The sequence below is a fragment of the Nicrophorus vespilloides genome, unplaced genomic scaffold (assembly GCF_001412225.1).
Source record: "Nicrophorus vespilloides isolate i.1.1-1 unplaced genomic scaffold, Nicve_v1.0, whole genome shotgun sequence".
NCBI lineage: Eukaryota > Metazoa > Arthropoda > Insecta > Coleoptera > Silphidae > Nicrophorus > Nicrophorus vespilloides.
The window spans coordinates 13,745-34,491 of NW_017097429.1; the positions used below are offsets into that span (position 1 = coordinate 13,745).

Consider the following 20,747-nt stretch of genomic DNA (forward strand, 5'->3'; position numbering starts at 1 on the left):
GTTTATCTCCCATGGGTTCGGAAACAAAATTACGATGTTTCTGGCTGGTTGTTGACATCTTGATCCCTACAATTTGTTGTTTTTCTACAATAATTTTTTTGACCGTTATTCACACGTGAAATAACGTATATTCACGTTGATAATAAAAGGCTATTCAGGAAATACAAACAATGCTACCAATTGAATATAATGAACACGCTGTAAGCGACGCGAATTGGACATTTGTTGAACTTAACATTAATGTATAACGTGTTGCATAAGGTATATTATGTAATGAGTGTTGCCTAATATAATAATCTTTTTTTTAGAAAAGTTTAAATGTTACTATAAATTATACATATATAAATGCATTACAGAACTAAATTATATTTATGGATAACTTGATTATAATAATATAAATATATATTACAGAAATAAAGTTACATAAATACAAATATAACAACAAATCATATCAAAGTTTTAGTTAGGATTTTGATTTAAATACTTATTTTATTAAGAACATCTAGAATAAACATTATTATTCTGTGCCTTATTGGATGATCTTGAAAAAGTATGGCTTCTTATTAAATTGCAAACAGTTTTATTTATTATTATAATCATTTGAAGCTAAAATATTGTAAACATTTAATATATAAAATAAATATTTTATTTAATAACAAATACATGTGACTAATATAATTAGATTATATAAGATATTATTATAGTTTTAGAATTAATAATAACATTTTTGGTATAAATACAAAATAAAAACCTTAAAACAATAATAAAAATAAAATTATAATTGCTACAAAATCTTATGTAGTACTATAAATACAATTTATCATCAAATTACTTGTTTACCTGGAATTTTTTCATAGTTTTATTAATTTACAAAATGTTAATTTAGAAAATATAATTTCAATATTCATTTCGTCTTCAAATTCGTTAAAACAAAGCACTGGTAGATTCATAACTGTTCAGCCTTTTCATTAATTCTGATGTGTCATTATAAATTGAAAATAATGCATTGAAGGGGATATTGGGGTCGCTGCTAATTGGCCTAATAAGCGATTTATACATTTTCATATTCTCATTATTGCAAACGATTGGTGTACATTCATCAGCATATTCCAATGCGATAGAAACCGCAAGTCGCATTCGTTATTAATTGGAGCGAAAGTGAAATATTATCATAATAATCAGGCCACAGAATGCATCTAGACAGACAATTCCTCTTTCTCGTAACAGTCATTGTAATACTGGTAAGTGACGAAAATTTAATACTTACAGGTACGTCAAATTAAGATTAGTTCGTGTTCGGTTGCAGATGTGAGGAAGAGATAAATGAGAATGTGATTGATAGTAACGAAGTCCTCAGTAACGAGGAAGATACGGAGAAGTTTCCGAAGGGTTGGAACGTCATCAAGAAGTTGAGGGAACAGATTAAAATGAAGGAGGCCGAGTTAGAAAACGCGGAAAAGATCAATAAGAATTTCGAAAGGATGATTCAGCTAGTGAACATAATGGGACAAGTCGATACATTCTTAACGGACAGAACGAGGATGGTTCTTAAGAAGTTGGCGATGCTTGCAGACGATATGGACGGAAGCAAATCAAGAAAATCAATGAAATACGACATCAAATTTTAATACACGAACCCCAAATATAAAGAAATATTAAATTTGAAAATAAAACGAATTATTTATTTAATACTTTCGCATTTAAACAAATCGCAATTTCCTTCTTTCAAAGCTGAATATATTCTATCAACTTTTTCCTTGTGATCATTCCTGCAACAGTTTATTAAAGTTTAATGCTATTCCAAATGTCTTTATATATTGTTTTACCCTTGTGAGTAATTCTGCAATAAACCTTCGACGTTTTTCTTTGGGCTTTTGGATTGCTCGGCGCTTAACAATATTTCGCAGAAAATCCGTTCGTCACATCCATCCTGCTGTAGTTTTGAGATTAAATCGAGTGCAACTGGTTTATTTGGAGTTTCGGATCGAGCTCTTCCATATCTTGAAAGAAATACTGTTAAATACAGCCGTTGCGATCCACTCGTCTACTTACGTCCCATTCATCGGAGTGATTGTAATGACGCTTGGAGTTAAGGCGCTAATAAGAAGACCAATGGGAATAAAGGCCGTTAAGATTTTTATTATTTTCTTCCAAGGTGACGGTGTCGCCAATCCGGTATGTATAGTTTCCTCGATGACGGGTTTTTGAGAATGCTGTTGTAGGAGTATTTTCTCTTGGAAATTTATGGGTCTCTTAAGGACAGTTTTTTGGAACGGGTATGGATGACTGTCGTATGTGTTCGTATTCTGGGGGAAACGAATTTTCTGATCGGTGTTTCCAAATGATTTGGCCTCGGGAAAAGCCGGCACGACAGGAAACTTATTGTATTCGAACGATAATTCCGGACTCGGCTTGAACTCGTCTAGTTTTGTTGGAAGCTGTAAATTTATTCGACGCGATTGACTTAATTCCTGATAGGGCTGAATAATTCTGTGCATTTCTGGTTTAGATGTAACCAATTTTGGTTCTGCTGTGGTAGTAATCGTCACCGGACGCGCAAAGCTCTTCAGAGCTTGTGGTATGGGAATTGGAGTTGGTGTATAAACTGCATCAATTTTAGGAGTAGTCGTATATTCTAACGCTTTCCAAGATTCTTCGAACACTTGGTACTCACTGACATTCTTAACCCAAGGCTTACTCAGATCAGCCAATTTATTGTAGTTACTGCTATCCCACTGCAGTTCGCTAGCATTCTTATTCACCGTGACATTTTGATCTTCAACTTCTAGAGACACGTTCTGAACTATTAATAAAAAAATATCTAATAAAACTCTATACCAAATATTATTTTTCAAACTTACCAACTGTGTTTGGATTTGCGATTGATGGAACTTCAGAAGTGTTTTCTGCTAATGCAACAGTTACCAGAAGAAGTACGAACAGCAGCATATTCGAATGGAAAATGGATCTCTGGCTTCGTGCAACCATAAATAACGTTGTCGCATCCATTGTTTTCATGTCCCGGTGCACTGAATAATTATAGAATTGTTTGCAGGCGCGCGGAAAAACAAAGGAAGTGCAGAGAAAGCAGAAGAAGCTCGAGCTCTATTTGCCGGGCACAACATTTCTTCCCCAATTACTTACTAGATAATAGTTCTACTCCGTTGCGTAACTGGAAAGAGAAAAGAGAAACGATAAGAAACTTAGCACTTCCAGCTTTACAAGGAACAACAATTAAACCATACCCAAGGATAATATTCTTAAACAAAATTTATTTAATTTAAATTTAAAATGAAAAATGTACTATCAACTTATAAATATTATAGAACTAATGAGATTATCTTATTATAGCCAATTAAAAATATGTTTTTTTTTTATATTTGTCTTCCATACTATACTATATTCCTAAAACTAGCAATACTACGATTAGAACATTCGATATAGTCGGGATTTTGATTGTCGGGATTTCGATACACTCGGGATTTCGAACTTCGGGATTTCGATAGACGGGATTTCGGTTGTCGGGCTTGCGATTGCCACCGTGTCAACCTTGATTAAATTTACTTATTGTTCACATTGATTGTAAATAAAATTAATACCACATAAGAATTTTTTATTATTATTATTATTAATAATTAATTAAATTATATGAAACAATTATAGTACAATTTAATTCAATTTCAAAATAGTTTTATTCATCTCATTGTAATTCATATATAAGTTATAACAATGGTTATTTTTTTGCAACAATTCAGTAATTATAGTATTTTGCAATGTGGAAAATTGAGGAAAAAATATTCTTTTTCATTATTACATTCAAAGAAAAAAAAAAAACAATTTTAGAGAGTTTAATATATTTTAATATTGTAAATGCACAATGAAGAAGCAAACATTACAGCAGTATTTAGAGATTTATATTAATTTATTATTTTCGGGTTTATCTAACCTCAATGTAATGAATTGACTACATTTATAACCAAAGGACTTTATGTTCAAGATCTTTCCTTAAAATGTAAAAAATAATAGTACAGCAATACCTCATATAGTGCTGCTACGATCATTTCACTATAGTACGCTTTGATAATAGTACACAACATAATTCTTTATATATAAATGATCGTTTTTTATCTTTATATAATCAAATTTCGCTTTGTGCAATTTAATTTTATATGTATTTAATTCCTTGAAAATACTAAACAAAATTTATAATATATCTATATATAAAGGGCAATCGATTGCAATTTGGTTTCAAACAGTTGGAATTGTTGGAACAAATTACCCGGACTATGTGAGGTCATGTTGTATATAGTTCGTCAATTAGTTTTGTTTTCAAAGTTTATAAATTAATATTTACTTTTGTTTATTTCTGTATATAAACATTATTATTATTGATTAATAAAATTAGATCAAACAAAATTTATGGTACCAGAAATAAAAGTATATTTCGTAATATGGAAATAGAGAAAATGTGTATTTTATACAGATCTCATAAATATAAGAAAGAATGTAGATATTTCGTTTAGAAGAAGAATAAAACAGGTACGGCTCAGGAATGTTTTCTTTAGAAACTATTTTCCCATTTTGTGCGTTGAAAATCCTGTCAATTATACATTCTCGTAAATTATACTCAGCTCCATTTCATATCAAAAAAGATATTTTAGGAATTGAATAAATGAGTCATGATCTTCAGTTTTTTTATCTAGAGGTTTCTCTTTTAACTTAACATCATGCAAGTTCTTTCTGTCCAGTGTATTAATGTATGTATGTATTAATTCTAGTTATTGCAGCAAATGGTGTACGTTAACTTTAATACCATAAAATATAATAATTCCAGTGTGTAAAACAACACAACTTTCTACAGCACTGATAATTGGTAAACAAATATTTTCTGTACACAAATATTGTTCTTAATCTTTATTGCTATTATACTTTTCCCAAGAACTGCTTGCAAATTGTGTGATAATTTCTCGACGTAGTGACAAATGTGAAAATGGTTATTTATCAGAAATTTTCAATTTCACTTCAACTAAATTTGTATCATATTGCGCAGCAGATGACCACAGATGGTATTAGATTTATTAGTAAGAATGAAATTTCATATATTGATGTCAGCAATTTTATAAATATAGAAAAGCAGCAGGTGTAAAAAATGCTGCAATACCTCGCATAGTCCGGGTAATCGATACCGACAACATCTCGGGCAAAAAGAGACTTCACAGTATACAATTAAAAAAAACTTTGTTTTGAATTTTGAATGAATAAAAAATCCGGACTGATTGAAGCCTCACTATACGAGTTATTTCTATACATATTTTACTATATGAATTATTGGAATAATTACCTATTATACGATTTTTACAAAATTTAAATAGTGATGCAATAATATATGAATATTAATTTATTTCTACGCCAATTTAAATAAATTTATGTTTTTATAGACGCATGTTACGCAGAATGTTTGCCATTTATAGATTATAAAGTGAAAGTAGTAATTTGTATTCACTGCCAATAATATTATTTTGGATTGAAATAAAAAAAGAGGCAAGCGCGAAGAAAGTCATCATAACTTTTAGAGACATGCTATTATACCCACGATATTTGTTCATGTATATACTTACTTCAAAATTATTATATTATTTCAGATATCGAATTATAATTTGGCCACGTAAGATTATATAAAAACAACAACAATTTTTTTTTAAAGCAATTTTATCTAGTACATATAAGAAATACAGTGGAACCTCACTTAATGAGCATAATCCGTTCAAAAATTTTCGGATTTTTACTCGTATAGTGAAACAATTCTCCCTATATAAACTAATGTAATATACGATAATGCGTTCCATTTTGCGACTCATTTTTCTTACAATATATTTTGCTCGATAAGCAAAATGCTCGCTAAGCTAAGAGGTATTATATATAATTTGGCTTTCTTTAGTTGAAATTATGACAATTATGAATTTTGAAAAATAATTCAATGTACAGAAATTTTATTTAATCACATAATGTGTATTTTTAATATCGATGATGTAATAAACGTTTATATTTTTATTAAATTTCACCTCATAAATTGAAATATATTTTCTATATATAAAAATAATAATAATTTATTGCCTAGATATTGGGTCGTCGGGTAATGTTCGTTTTGCTAAAATTCTAAATTAAAAATTTTCTAAATCGATATATTTTTTTATTATAAAGGGTGTCCCAAAATTAACGCAAGATTTGAATTAAATAGAAAATACAGTTTACTGCACAAATGGCAGCAAATTCAAATGTTGCGTTAATTTTGGGACACCTTTTATAATCGTGTATTGCCGGTTATTCCCGATTAATATCTAGGTTTCAACATTATTAGTAGTAGACATTTCGCTTGATCTTTAAGGCTGAAATCACTTTCCCACAGCTCTTGCAGCTAAATAAACTTCTCCATAAACAGAATATTTCTTAGTTATTGCTTTATTTGTATTCTTGGCCCATCGGATACGCCTGATTTAATTTTGCATGAAACGCAGTAAATTATTATTTAATTGAGAATTTTTTTTATTGATATAAAGTAAACATGTTGAGATTAATCATGTCATACGATGTTGTCTTCAGTTCAGGAATTGTGTGGTTTGTTAGTATAGACCTTGGACTTTATAAAACCCCAAAGAAAAAATCGGATGGCGTCAAATTGCAAGATCTGGGCGACCAATTACCGTCAGCATTTCTGGAAATCACACGACCAGGAAAATGTTATCTTAACAAATCGATGGTTTCTCTTGCTGTATCGCATGTGTCAGCATCCTGTTGAAACCACGTGTCGTCCAATTGATTCCACAAAAAGTTACAGTCCAATTACACCTCCATAATCCGCACCAAACAGTTGAACATTTATAGGTTCATCATTTTTCATTAATAACTGTGGATTTTCATTGTCCCAAAATTCTGTTTATTAACAAAACCATCCAAATGAAAATAAAATTCATCGCTAAACATGATGTTTAAAAAAAAATGTTTTTAAAAAACTTTTCGAACAATCTCCGCAAAACTTTATCCAAATTTGTATTGTGTTTTAACAATCACAATACGTTGTTCTTTTTTATAACGACCCATTTTTAATAACCTCAATAACAGCAGATGACAAATATTAAACAGTTGAAATGTCATCTTCCAGAATATGTACTTTAGTCAATTATTTTTAACAATTCTGATATAATCAGGTATCGCCAATTTCACTTATTGAAAATTGTCACAAAGATTCCGAATAACCCAATAAATATAATACATTTACTATTGCTAAAAGACAAATATAATAAATGATTTAAAATTGTAGCTATATATTCATAATATATTTTATTCATTAATTATAAATTATCCAATTTATGATAATTTGCAAAGTTTAATAAGAGAATAAAAAGGAGAAGTAAAAAGAGTTAGGTAATAACTAATAGTTATGTCTAATATAATAATAAACGAATTATTTCGATATTGATGTTGTTTTCTGCAAATCCATATTATTTTATTTCGCGATAGAAGAAACGACGAAGATGATTCTTGTATCTTAACAATGTATATATAACAATGTATATAATCCAAAAGTTGTTGTTTTATTAGTCATCCTACGAACAAATACTATCGTATTTTACATTAATTTTTATAGTAAGTTATGAGTAAGATTCTGTATTTTGATGTCATAACATTATTTTTCTATTTTTATTACAAATCTCTAATAAGTTGTTATTTTTAATTACATGTTTCATCTAATAGTTAATATATATATTTTTTTAGCAACTTTCTTAGATCGATTTTTCGTTACATGAAATTGTTTTGTAAAAGTATAAAATCAATTATAATATAAAATATGTAGTTAAAAGTAATAATAGTGAATATTTTTTTTAAATAGTCAAAGTAATCATATGTGCTTAATATTTGTTGGAGATAATATAATTTCAATCCAATTAGAAAAAAATGTCAATAAAAACTAATTAAATTTAAATTGTCTAAATTGAAGGAGTATAGAAAAAAAAGCTGTGTATTTTTTTTCTATTATTAAAAAATTATAATTCTATATGGTTCGTAGCTTGATCGAGCGTCGGTGTTTCCACGCTTTCTTGGCTGTTAATGATCCAAGCAATGGCAATTTAAATGGCCAGATTATAAAATAATTTACTCGAATCTTTATTAGGGATACGCAAAACCCGGCGCGGCACAGCAGAGATTTCTTCCGCCGAAGAAAAACTTCATTGTTGGGTTACTAAGCATGTGGCTGGGTAGACAATTAGAGAAATCGCTTGGTTTCTCCAATAATAATTGCAATAATACAATAAGCACACCGCTAAACCGAGAAACATTTAAACAGATTTACAGCACACAATAAAAAAAAAACACAACAATAATAACAAGAAGAATTCTGTTGTCAGTGTGTATGTGTGTATATATCACAAACGTCGTCCGGGCAGAAAATTAGAAACTTTTCTTTATTATTATGATTATTTCTACTTTTAATTTTGTTCCTATTTTGAAGCTTTCAGCAATTATTGCATTGTTAAAATGTTCAAGCAGCGCAGAAAAAAAAAATTAAATTAATCGCTACACTCGAAACCGTGTTTTCGTTACTTTTTATCGCGCATAATTAACTATAAGTAACATGTGAATGGCCTTTTAAAAAGGCGCAATTAACGTGCACAATTCCTAATTGATTAGAGCAGGTGATAAAGTTAGCTTTCTTTTGTGAAGGAGATTAAGTCATCTCGAGAAATGTTCGAACGATCCGCGTTTTCTGTGTCTCGAATATGTCTCTCTCGGAATTTTAATGCTGGACCATCCCATCGAGAGTTATTCGCGTTTACAATCACTGTAATAGGAATTCGGATGGACAAAAAAAAATGTGTTACGTAAATTTTTCCTTTTTATTTTTTGGCTCGCAGCTAGACACATTCCGTTTCCGTTTCGGAATGCGTTTCCTTTCCTAATCCTAGCCCATTGATTCTTTGATTTGAGGTGGTCACGTGTGTGTAATGTCTTCTCGTTAAGCCATCCTCGAATTGTGCACGGCAGACGGGGAGGAGGAAGAAGAAAAAATAAAACGGAGTACGAGAAGTTGATGACCATCGACGGCAAGCAGTGCCTTTTGAATTTCTTTCTCGTTCTTTCTCCTTTTTTTTTTGCTCCCTCTTTCTTTTTCCACTCTATGTGTATGTTAGTAGTGGCGAGGCAAGTGTATATCTGGGTCACATCCCCAGAAAGTGGAAAGTGTTCTCTCTATTCCGGTACGTCCAAGACTCCGATGGCCAATAATCTCTCAGTCTAGAGGCCGATGTGGATCGATGTGGTGGTATCAACGATTTATCGCCGTGAATAAAATACACCTTTGATAACAGCGTACATTTATTACGAACATTTGATTCTTCTTCGATTGTGTTTGGATTTAGTTTCGACAAGTGCCCATACAACAATAATGGAGCTCTTCAAGGTATTTTTTATTCAAATATTTTATTACTTCACTATTATCTCTGAACATATTATATTTTTTATCAATTTCTCTACTAAAATTACAAAATTAATTAACTCATTAACACAAACATTTTACAATTATAGTTATTTACAAATTTGGCCATTATTTACGCCAAAGGGCAAAGATTTTCTGCCAAAAATAACAAATTATGTTCAGTAGCTAATAATGAATTAAAGTTATATAGATTTATGTCCTTCATAATGATAAAAATTATAAAGAAAGATTCAAGTGTTAAGTTGCAATACATTGCAATTAAGAAAATACTCTTATATATATTTTATGACTTCCAAACTTAAGTTATAAACTTAATGAGTTTAAAATAAATTAAATTCTTCATAAAAAAATAATAGTTATACAGTTTCAATTAAGTATAACTCAATTTTCAATTTAATAAATCAAACTTACAATATTTAGAAAAAAAAATACTTTCAACTCAATTTTTTTCAAAGTTTAATCAAATTATGTTTACTGATTATGTACTTTTATGTTATTTATATGTATTCTTAGTAGACACAATATGCAATACATATTACGGATAATTGGTTTCGTGTAACATAAAAATAAGTAACACAATAATAATTTTGTGTACTGTATTTCCATTTGGCTCAATTAAAATTTAGTTTGTTTTGAAATATTTAAATCGAACTATATTGATTCGTGACTGATTGAACTTATTGCTGCACTAATAAATATTCTGTGATAATTTACATACTAATCTGACAAACTTAATTAAAACAATAATTTGAATTTCAATCTCTTTAAACATTTACAAATTATGTACATTAGTTAATCATTTATTGTAATTCTATCTTATATGTTACGTGCATTTTTTGCTCTTGATAAATAATAGAAAACGTAATATTTAATTCTATATTTTGTTTAACTCTTTATATTTCTCATAAAAATTAATACATCTAATGATAAATAATGAAAGCTAAATGAACAAAATTATCTTTCAATCCGTATTTAATAAAGAATTGAACTGTAAGACAGTATCAATAATCTCGCAATTACGTAATATTTCAAGTTTTTAATTGGAATCGTCGGTTTACCTTTATATACGGCATTTAGACGAGTCGGTGTAATGAGTAGAAGAAGATAAAGACCGTTATTTGGATTTCGTGATGTATGTAAAACCTTTTTTTTAAATTGAAATGCTTTTGAAAGCGTATGCATTGGATAATGTAATTCCGTGATTACGTACTCGTGGAAAGCTTTCCAGTGTAAGGAACATAGAGACCAAAGATTAAAGTCGTAGATTATTGGTACTACTATGAAATGTAACTAAATGCAGTTTCTTCTAACGAATTCCAACTTTCCCATGATAATGAAAGAGGTTGAATGTTTAACAAAATTACCTCCGTTTCCTTCATTCTCATTTTAAATTATCTTAACTCGTTTAATGCTTTGCGAAAATAATTATATTTTGTTGTTTATTTAATGACGTAACCTCAATAATTCTATTTAATCTTTTTTTTAAATTTTATACATGTTTTTCCTCTATATTTTGTTCGACAATTGTTTCTTAATTTACGTATTTATTACATAATGTAAATAAGTAATCCTAGTTGAATTATATAAATAAAATATGTAAAAAACAAAATCTTTACAATTGTTATGAATTACAATTTATTTATGTTTCAAAGAGCTCAAAATTTGTGTATTATTTTTGAAATATTTAATTATTAATATAATATCAATACATATTATTTTTACATCTAACAATTAACTAAAATTTTAAAGAAAAACTAATAAATAAAATTATATTTAAGTCTATTTATATAATTTGAAATATTAGCACTTAAAATAATTGAATTAAATGATTAATTTCTAGACAAAAGATGAAATCGAATCACCTTAACAAATACTTTAACACGTGCAAATCAAATGGAATGCAAGAAATGTACTCTTTCCAAAAGGCAATTAATTAAAACATTAATTATATCAAGCTGCTGCACTTGAATTTCATTTCCAATTAAACTTTTCATTTCATTAAGCACCGTTAGAAATTTGAACTAACGAGCATTTGGCACATGCGTTTTTTTTATATATATATATATTCATAATGAATTTTGAATGGTTTATGGACAATTATGATTAAACAGTGAATGCCGCTCACTATTCATTCACAAAACTATTACATGGTTTGCTGCCCACCGACTTTCTTTACGCATTTCGAACACTGCGATAGAAACTACAATAGGTCAGTGTATTATATTCAGATTACAAAGTAATTTAAAATATTTGCTTTATAGCTTTTTTTTTAAACAATTTATCTCTAACAGGATATTAGTCAATTTAGTTAGCAAAGATTATTATTGTTTTGACGATTGAAAATTTATGTACAAGTCTATTATTTTTAAAATTTAATTAATTCGTTGATTCAAACATACAGTGGTACCTCGCTTCAAAAATACACATGATATGTGTACTCAAGTTTTAAAAATGATGTAGAAGGCGCACAATCCGGGACTTCTCTCCTCATCGTCACTCGTTATGCGAAACGTCGTTTGTTAAGCGAGTCATTTTTCTTACAATTTATTTCGCTCCTTAAGCCAAATGCTCGTTATGCGAGGTTCCACTGTATTAAACTGTTGACTCCATTTGTTTATTCTTTTTCTTAACATTCTTCATTTAGTAGTCTATATTAATGTCATTGTATTCTTACCAGCAATTATATGTTATATAGTATTAATATATTCATAAAGTTGTTAAATTGCAAATATTTTAAATTGTAATATTTTTATACCAAATTTCAATAATTTCGATTTTTACTATGGATTTTTTGATTGGTTATGATTACAAATATCCTATAATTATTTTTTTCTAAAAAAAGTGAATTGTATTTGAAATAATAAAACAACTAAACTTAATTGTAAACCAAATTGAAACATACAATTTCACAAAACAAAGACGTCCGACCTTGACGCGTAAAACTGAACTAGTTTCTATTTTTTTCTCTCTGCATCTGCTTGCATATGGTCATAATGATTACACTTTCTTGATTTGTCTCCATATGAGTGAAATCCAATGGGTTTTCTCATTTACTTATGGGAGACATGTCGTATTTAGCATAAAACAAAATGTTTTCACTCCTTTTCCTATAAAACAACTCGAGAACAACAAAGTAAAATGGAAATCTCTATTAAACGCAGAACAACTTAATTTTATGGCAAAAAAAAAGAGTGTAATACCTACATCATTATGTTCGTGCTCGTTTTATAGCTTTTCTTTTCTTTCGAGGACGTTTTAATGAACAGCCATTTGTTAACGAAAAAATAAAACCATTTGTGAACCGGAAATTAAAAACCGTGTAAGATTGCCTGTACTTAGTGTACTTTTGTTTCGTACCGAACTGTAACAAACGCTGCTTGAAATTGTATGAGAAAAATAAAAAAATTTTTTTTTTTGGTCAACATAATTGAAAACTAAAAGTGACCGAGAGAACTCGAGGTCGACAACACCGTTTCAGTTGAAATAATAATCATAGGTAAATACTTTCTTTGTTGCCACGAAACTTTCACTCGCTTCGAATTTATTAGCGGCAATTCTACCTTGTACAGTTTATTTTTTTTGTTAACGTATTCATCTTGTTTTCAACAATCTAATTGATTTCCATTCGCACGTTTTCACAGGACTTAGTTTCTATGCATAAAGGATTTACTTTCATTTGCAATTACCATTTAAAACAATTAAAATATCATTTTGTGATTTATTTCATTTGAATTTATTGCCATTATTTATTAAGTTAAAAAACAAATCAACAAATTTGGTTATCAACTGGATAATTTCTGTTCATAACCAAATTTGTTGATGTATTTTCTTAATTTATTGGTGGAAAGTGTGCTACAGTTGTCATAAATAATGCACTTTTAGATCCTTTCTTTTATACGCCTCCAGAATTTAAGTATAGTTTCCCGAACTTCTATTTGCATTTTCATGTTTAAAGAAAGCTTGTATTCATAGATCATTTCGGTTTTTAAGCAAATGCATAATTAATCAGTCAGTGTTATATAAGGAGCAATAACTAAACAGTAACAGAAATCAATATCCCAATTATTGCAACTTGCTTATTATTATCAACTGTAAAAAGGAATGTGAAATCTTATAAAATGCAATTTTACTTTCTCGAAAGGAAACACATGCACCAGTCCTTTTGGGTTAGGACAGGTCTCTCTGCATGTTATTTTGTACGTGAGTCACTTTGGCTTTGGTTGCAACATTGCTGTTACTACGTGTGATGGATGCGTTAGAAAGTGAATGAAACATTCTTCCAAATGTGGACTCGAGATCCCGCATTCCTCGATCATTTTCACATGGCGCGTAATTTAAATTAACATTAATGACGTGCCATAAAAACAAAATCAATTTCGCCGGCTTCGGGCGTCTTCATTCCAATATTTACGACCAATTCGAATCAATAGAAACGAACATGCATTATTTCGCTCACCATAAATATATTTAATGAATGTCTCAATAATATTAAACGAATAGAAAAGCAGTAGTCATATTTGTTTTAGTAGAATTTTGGAATTGAATCCTACTCATTTATTATCTAGTTAATTAAAGAAGAAATGAACTATGTTATACTTGTAATATAATACGTTTTTCTTAATTTCTATCATTAAACCTGTTTATACAATAGTTCAAGTCTTAACAATTAAAATTTTATTTTGTTATTATCATGATTATTCATTTTGGTTCAATTTCAGTAATAGTTATTAGTTATTACAGCCCAATATCTTCTGTCGATTTAAGCTGTCGATGCCTCATAAAAAAAATATCTTCAAGATATCAGGTGTATCCTAAAAATCCTAACAATTTGAATTTTAATAAATTTCTTATGCTAAGACTAGAAATAAATAGGATTATTATGATATTTATAGCTTTTCACACATATCGTATTACTAATTATTCTTGTAAATCTATATGAAGATAATAAAAAGCAGTGCATAAATACATTCCACATTGAGATCAATAAGTCAATATCAAGAACAACTTTCATATGACCAAAGAAAGTAATCAATGAGAAACATACTACTATTGAAATATCGATAAATGAAATATAATACACGTGTTTCAAATTTAAAAATGAAATTAATTTATTTTATAGATTCTATAAATATTTATATATGATTTATTATTTGCAATTAAAAAAATGATTAAATTTGTTTCAAAATAGTCGTGTTATACACATCGCGTTAGAAGAAACTTAGATAACATAGAAAAAAACTAGTGTAATCATATGTACTAGAAAACAAATATGTAGTATACTATTATAAAAATTGCAAATTGTAAATAAACTTCAATTTATATAATGTATGTGTTTTATACAAAATAAAATATAATGAATTTATTAATAAAGTAATACTTCGTATAGTGCGGTTTCGATCAGTGTTAATTTACTATATACTAGAATTTGATAATTTTAAAGCAAACCAAATTTTAATTAAGCAAAATAAAAATAAATTATAAATAAATATAGGAACCGAAATTTCAGTCATGTCTATGTTTTGCTGTTTGTTTATCAATTAGTACGGTTTTAAACAGTGCGGGGATATTAGCAGTTACCCGCATCATTATTCCTATATTCATTAATATATTCAAGATAACAATACGTAAAGCTAAAAGGTAAGTTAATAATCGAAAATAAATCAAATCGGTTTTTATGAAGGATAAGTGAAATATCTTTGAATGTAGTATAAGTGGATGTATTAAAATTAAGACAGTCCAAAATGTATTTGAATCTATTCATAGACTTATGGAAATCAACTTGTAATTAATTTCAAGAATAAATAATTGATACAAAATTTATACATCGTTGTTTGAAAATAATGACTTATTATTTCTTATAGTTTCCTGCAGAGTAAAAGGTAATAGTTTCACTTGAAGAAAATTGAGTAAACATACTTAAAATATAATTTAATTAGATCAATTATAACAAAATTAAGACTTTAGAGCTACGTTTCCGCTTAGAAGCCATTAGAAAAGCCTGCGGTCGAATGGATCATCAATTTGTTGGCATGCGCAAGTAATTAGGAAGAAACGTGTTCAATCGATCCGATACGAAATCAAATATCAGATATTAAATGGATGCAGTTCGAAAAGTTATACGGAATGCGAGAATTGTATTGGTTGAAAAGTTTAATTAATGATCAATCTGATGATCGGATTGGTACGGAAAAGGTAATAATTTTCGTAATTTTCTAATTAATGGAATTTCGTAGAACGTCCGGCGCGATGCAATCGGATATTTGAAAAGTGTGCTTGCTCTCTGTGGCACATGTCCATCCGTGCCTGCCTCTATTACGGACTACGAAACTAAAGTGAAAGCATGAGCACATGCTTAAAAGTTATTGACTTTTCGCGAGACGGCGACTTTCTTCAAACAGAAATTCCATCCTGACATATGCAAATACGAGTCCGAAAAAGGAAGAAAGAGAGATATTGAATGCGTATCAATCGCTCAAGGACGCGGCATTTCATTACTTCTGATTCTGATTCCGATAACCTCTTATTCAATACACTGATAGTCTTGATATTAAAATTTGGAAATAAAAATTAAATTGTTGTTAGCACTAGAATAAAACGATGAAAAAATGTGATCGTTTCGTATAATTTTATGCATCCATTTCTATTATTTCTCTTTCTTCCTCCGGAATTTCTCTTATAAATAAACAATGGTTGACGTCAAAGGTCAAGTACCCTGTATACTAAACAGCAATTAGCGGATAATATTTAAATTTCCAGTGGTATATGAAATGATAGGTAGTTAATTTATTTCGGTTGAAAGACATTTTTATAACTTAATTTCCATAAGACATTTCTTAAATTTCTTTACCACATGACGCTTTGTTAATTTCACACATTTATTATATTTCTTATTTTATGTTTATTTACAATCTGTTCTTTATTTTATTATAGAACAATATACTTTTCTATTATTTAGTTCAAAATTTCACTTCTTTATCTGTAATGAAACCGTGTACAGTTTACAGAACCTCGTTTAATGAGCACCTCGCATAACGAGCAATGAATTGTAAGAAAAATTACTCGCTTAACGAGCGACGTTTCGCATAACGAGCGATGATGAGAAGAAAAGTCCCGCAATCTCGCCTGTTAGATCATTATTAAAACTTGTGTACACAAAACTATGTGTATTTTTGAATATGTTTCAATAAATATTCGTATAATAGAGTAAAAATCCGAAAATTTTGGAACAGATTAAACTCGTTAAGCGAGGTTCCACTGTATTACACTTGTGATTAATTTTCTATACTATAACAGTAAGGTAATAAGTACAGTATAGTTATATCTCTAATATTAGTATCGAATACATTTTTTTGAGAGTTTTATAACTTTAAAAATAAATGCAGTTGTCATTTTCATTCCTCAAAGATGAGCTACGAAAATGTGAAATACGAATTAGTAAACGATATTTAATTTCTTTACATAACAAATTAATCGTTATGAATAACAAGAGGTAGTTAATTATGTTTTTTTTTCAACAAACCACTTATGATAGTTGAAGAGTCCTGGATAATGTGTTTGAGTTGGGTTACGTTAATTAATAACGAAATACATGAAATTCATCCGTCATTAGTGCATTTTGTCATGGCCAATGCGCATGAAGTAGTTTTCAGGTTAACACAGCCCAGATCCTTTATGGAGCGGCATGCTTTCAATGGTTCAAATATAATAATCTAATGGCAATTTTATATATTCTTGAGAATCAAGAAGTAAAGGAAGAAATATACAAAAAAAAACAAGAGTTTAAATTTGCTTTCTAATTTTATTAATTGAAGGAATGTCGTGAATTCACGTAGTATTTAATGTATTCACACTACATGATTTGCTTTAATGTAATAAATTGAATATAGCATTTTTTTCTTCTTCATTTAACGAAATTAATTTGAAAAAGAAATTTCTAAAATAAAAATATATAATTGAGGCAATTATGAATTTATTTTCCAATGTAATTTTTTTTTTGCATAAAAAATACGAAGTAAGAAACATTCAAATTATTGTTGTTATTATTTAATCATTGAATTAACATTATTTATTTATTTTTTGTTTCAGGTGCTTCATTTGCTGACAATTTTAGTTTCATTGTGTCAAGGTGAAACTAAACTTCCTGTAACAATAGCAAGGACGGAGCTTAAAGTTTCGAGAAGTCTCGATCCAGATTCTATGCAGACTCTTCAAGTAGTCACGAGAGATGGAGGCATTGCACATCTGATTGTGAAGAAGCGCGACAACAAACCAACGAGTCGTTCGTACAATAATTGGATTCCGATTAATTCGATGGTTTGGAGCTCGGAGAGTACCACCAAACCGGCAGAAACTAGAGTGAAGAAAGCATCAAACATTATAGATAGTGATATGTAAGTATTCTTTTGGTTTGTTTTGATTCTGTGATGATGTGATATTGGGTATGTGTTTCAGAATCCCGTATGTTCCACGACCTGTGACTATCCAGAGCGGAGACGTTTACGTGAAGAACGCAAGGGATGTGAAGAAAGGAAGATCCGTGGAGATTGGTAAAGATGGTATCCCGGTGATTCACGGTGTCCGAGTCCCGGATGATGAAAACGACAAGCATGAAACCTGGAGGAATGCTAGGGTTATCAACGGAAAGTTGTATCCATACGAAGAGGGATACAAACCACCAGCGGCTGTACCTTTAGGAGAATTGATTTACGCAACTAAAGAGAAACACGCCGAAGATGATGAAGGCGTTGGACCGTTCACCAAAGAGGATAATTTCAAGCCGCAGACTACTAATGAACCGGTCGGACCGTTCAGTGTCAAAGATAACTTGGATGAACCAACTAAGCCCGTCAATTACATCAACTTCAACGGCGCCAAATACGGAGGACCGTTCACCAGGGAAGACAATTTAAGGTCGACCAACGCGAAATTAATTGACTACATCAAGGAGATTAACAATAAAGAGGCGAAGCGCGATTACTTTTCGAACAGGAAATATCGTGCCGTCGAAACGCCCCAATTGCAGAGGAGAATGTTACAGTACCAAGGTCACAACTATTATCCCAATTCTCAGTTGTACACACCGACAACTAAATTGAGTCCTGTGAACTTTAATGAGGGTGTCAGGACGCCGGTTCTTCAGTACGCTCATCCCGAGCTCGGTGTGCAACCGGCGAAGATCCAACAAGAAGATGAATACAGCTACGATAAGCAAAATCAAAGAAATGGAGCAAGGCAGAGCCAGTACACTCCGAACAGCGTAGAATACTATAAGAAAGATGTTCTGAATTACCCTTATAATTCTTATTATATCAAGCCTAAGCAGCCGGAACAACCGTTCTGGTTCAAAATAACCGAGAGCATCAAAGATAATGTGCAGAACGGTTTGGAGAGAATGCAGCAGTTGACAAGACCCGTTTTTGAGCCAATCGTAGAAGCTACACATAAGATTTCTTATAATTTGGGATTTAGCCATCAGCAACCTGCACAGAAGAAGGTCGGAATTCTAGCGCCGATCGGTTCGAACGCAATTCTTCCGGCTTTAGGATTGGTAGCAGGCGGTGCTGCCTTGGGCTTAGGAGCGGCAGCTGTTGGACGGTTCTTGGAGCCCAGCGAAATGCGCGCCTTCAACGAGGAACCTCAATACAACAACAAAATCCTCGTCTTGTTGGAGTCGATCAACGATGAAAACAACAACAACAACAAAAAGGAGAGGAGGAGATTTGCTCGGGACTTGAACAGCGTTTCCGATGAGTCATTCTGCACCCAGAGGCAAGTTTGCCAAGACATCGTGAATGAACCAAATGAATCCGTCAGAGAATACATGGTGATGAGACTGCGGGTCTGGCTCGAGGATTGGTCACAGTGAGTAACAGCTTCTTTTCTTTATTTATTTATATATTTACTTACGGACATTCCTGGAATTTCCACTTTACATATTTAATACCATGAAAGAAAAGATGAGCAAGAATGCTTTCACCGGCCTAAATAAGATTAAGAGACCGACAGAGATAAATAATAAAAAAAATGAAGCATTGCTCCGCGTTTACTTTCCTTTGCAAATCGCTTCAAATGAAAAATTAAGAAGAGAAAAATAGCTACGTCCACATTTCGTTTTGTCTCAATTACCTTTTCCGTGCAATTAAAAATCGAAACAACTCAAATTTAATTACGCTGTAGCTCGTAAAAGTCTACGAACGGCGGAGGTATCGCTTCTAAATTGAAGCGGCAAATAGAATGTCGAAGAGAAAGTTAAAATATGAATTTCGCACTTTTGAAGTACACGTGCTAGGTAGTAGTAGTAGTGAGTGTGTCTGGCCCGAGGAGAAAGATTGCATTTACTTCCTCCACCTCGAACAGATGCAGCCACATTCCGTGGCTGTTTCACCCGGGGCCCAAAAATTCCAATGACTTTCTCCTGACCGGCCACCGGCGCGGACCACCGGAACCGGTGCAAAATACTCGTTGTTACTCAAAGATTCCCATAGACACGCTGTCTGCTCGAAAACTTTATGTAATTAACTTCTTTCTTTGCTACTTTTCTAGCCTGAGAAATCCGGACACAGACATGGACAAGTCCTTCAAACCAATGGAACACCTATTGGATGCCATCCGTAAGGGCGACTGCTCCCAAGTCAGCTGCAAACGATTCAAAACGCAACAAACCTTTAAACCAAAAAGTTACTAATTAAGTCCAAATTTTAAGTATAACTGCTATTTATTTTTATTACTATTTTTTTAGCAAAAGAAAAATGTATATATTTTGCATTTTGCACGTGTTGAAAATTTTTATATTATTATTACTCTTTGTTGCTATTATTTTGTACATAGAAGACTTATTTAAATTAAATAGGATTTTGTAATTTACTTCCTTAATTGACTTATTATAAGAATTTATCAATACATATTTATTTTGTAAACTATTATTTAAATAAAATTCATTTAATTTTAACATTACGTCTTTACTTAATTTACCTACAACATAATAATAACAACATTTATAAATAAAAACAATGTCTATCCGATCTTTAATATAATAAATATAGTAGGTAAGAAAATATTATTAAGTTTGACATTTGTTATATAAATGATAAAAGATCTACAAGTATTTGTAATGTATGTTCATGCATTTGTGCAGATCTAATTAATATATAGTCTTAATTATGTTACATTTATTAGTAGGAAGTGAACATTTTTACAAAACATATAGGTTTGGCGACAACGAGGAATGTTTAGAGGCGTATGAATAACTTAAAGT

The 20,747-nt window shown here is 30.4% G+C and overlaps 2 protein-coding genes and 1 pseudogene across 2 annotated transcripts; 2 read left to right on the forward strand and 1 right to left on the reverse strand.

Annotated features, from left to right (window-relative positions):
* The window catches only part of LOC108560063, a 720-nt pseudogene extending 511 nt beyond the window's left edge, over window positions 1–209 (reverse strand).
* Window positions 210–1,112: 903 nt separating this feature from the next.
* LOC108560065 lies at window positions 1,113–1,725 on the forward strand. Its single transcript, XM_017917493.1, has 2 exons — window positions 1,113–1,241; window positions 1,290–1,725. The coding sequence occupies exons 1-2, from the start codon at window positions 1,191–1,193 to the stop codon at window positions 1,626–1,628; spliced, it is 390 nt and encodes a 129-aa protein (XP_017772982.1). The 5' UTR covers window positions 1,113–1,190; the 3' UTR covers window positions 1,629–1,725.
* A 7,655-nt stretch (window positions 1,726–9,380) lies between these two features.
* Window positions 9,381–20,177, forward strand: LOC108560055. The gene is made up of 4 exons (XM_017917483.1): window positions 9,381–9,457; window positions 17,579–17,883; window positions 17,945–19,354; window positions 20,036–20,177. Exons 1-4 carry the CDS (start codon window positions 9,443–9,445, stop codon window positions 20,175–20,177), a joined length of 1,872 nt encoding a protein of 623 aa, XP_017772972.1. The 5' UTR covers window positions 9,381–9,442.
* Window positions 20,178–20,747: the final 570 nt, after the last annotated feature.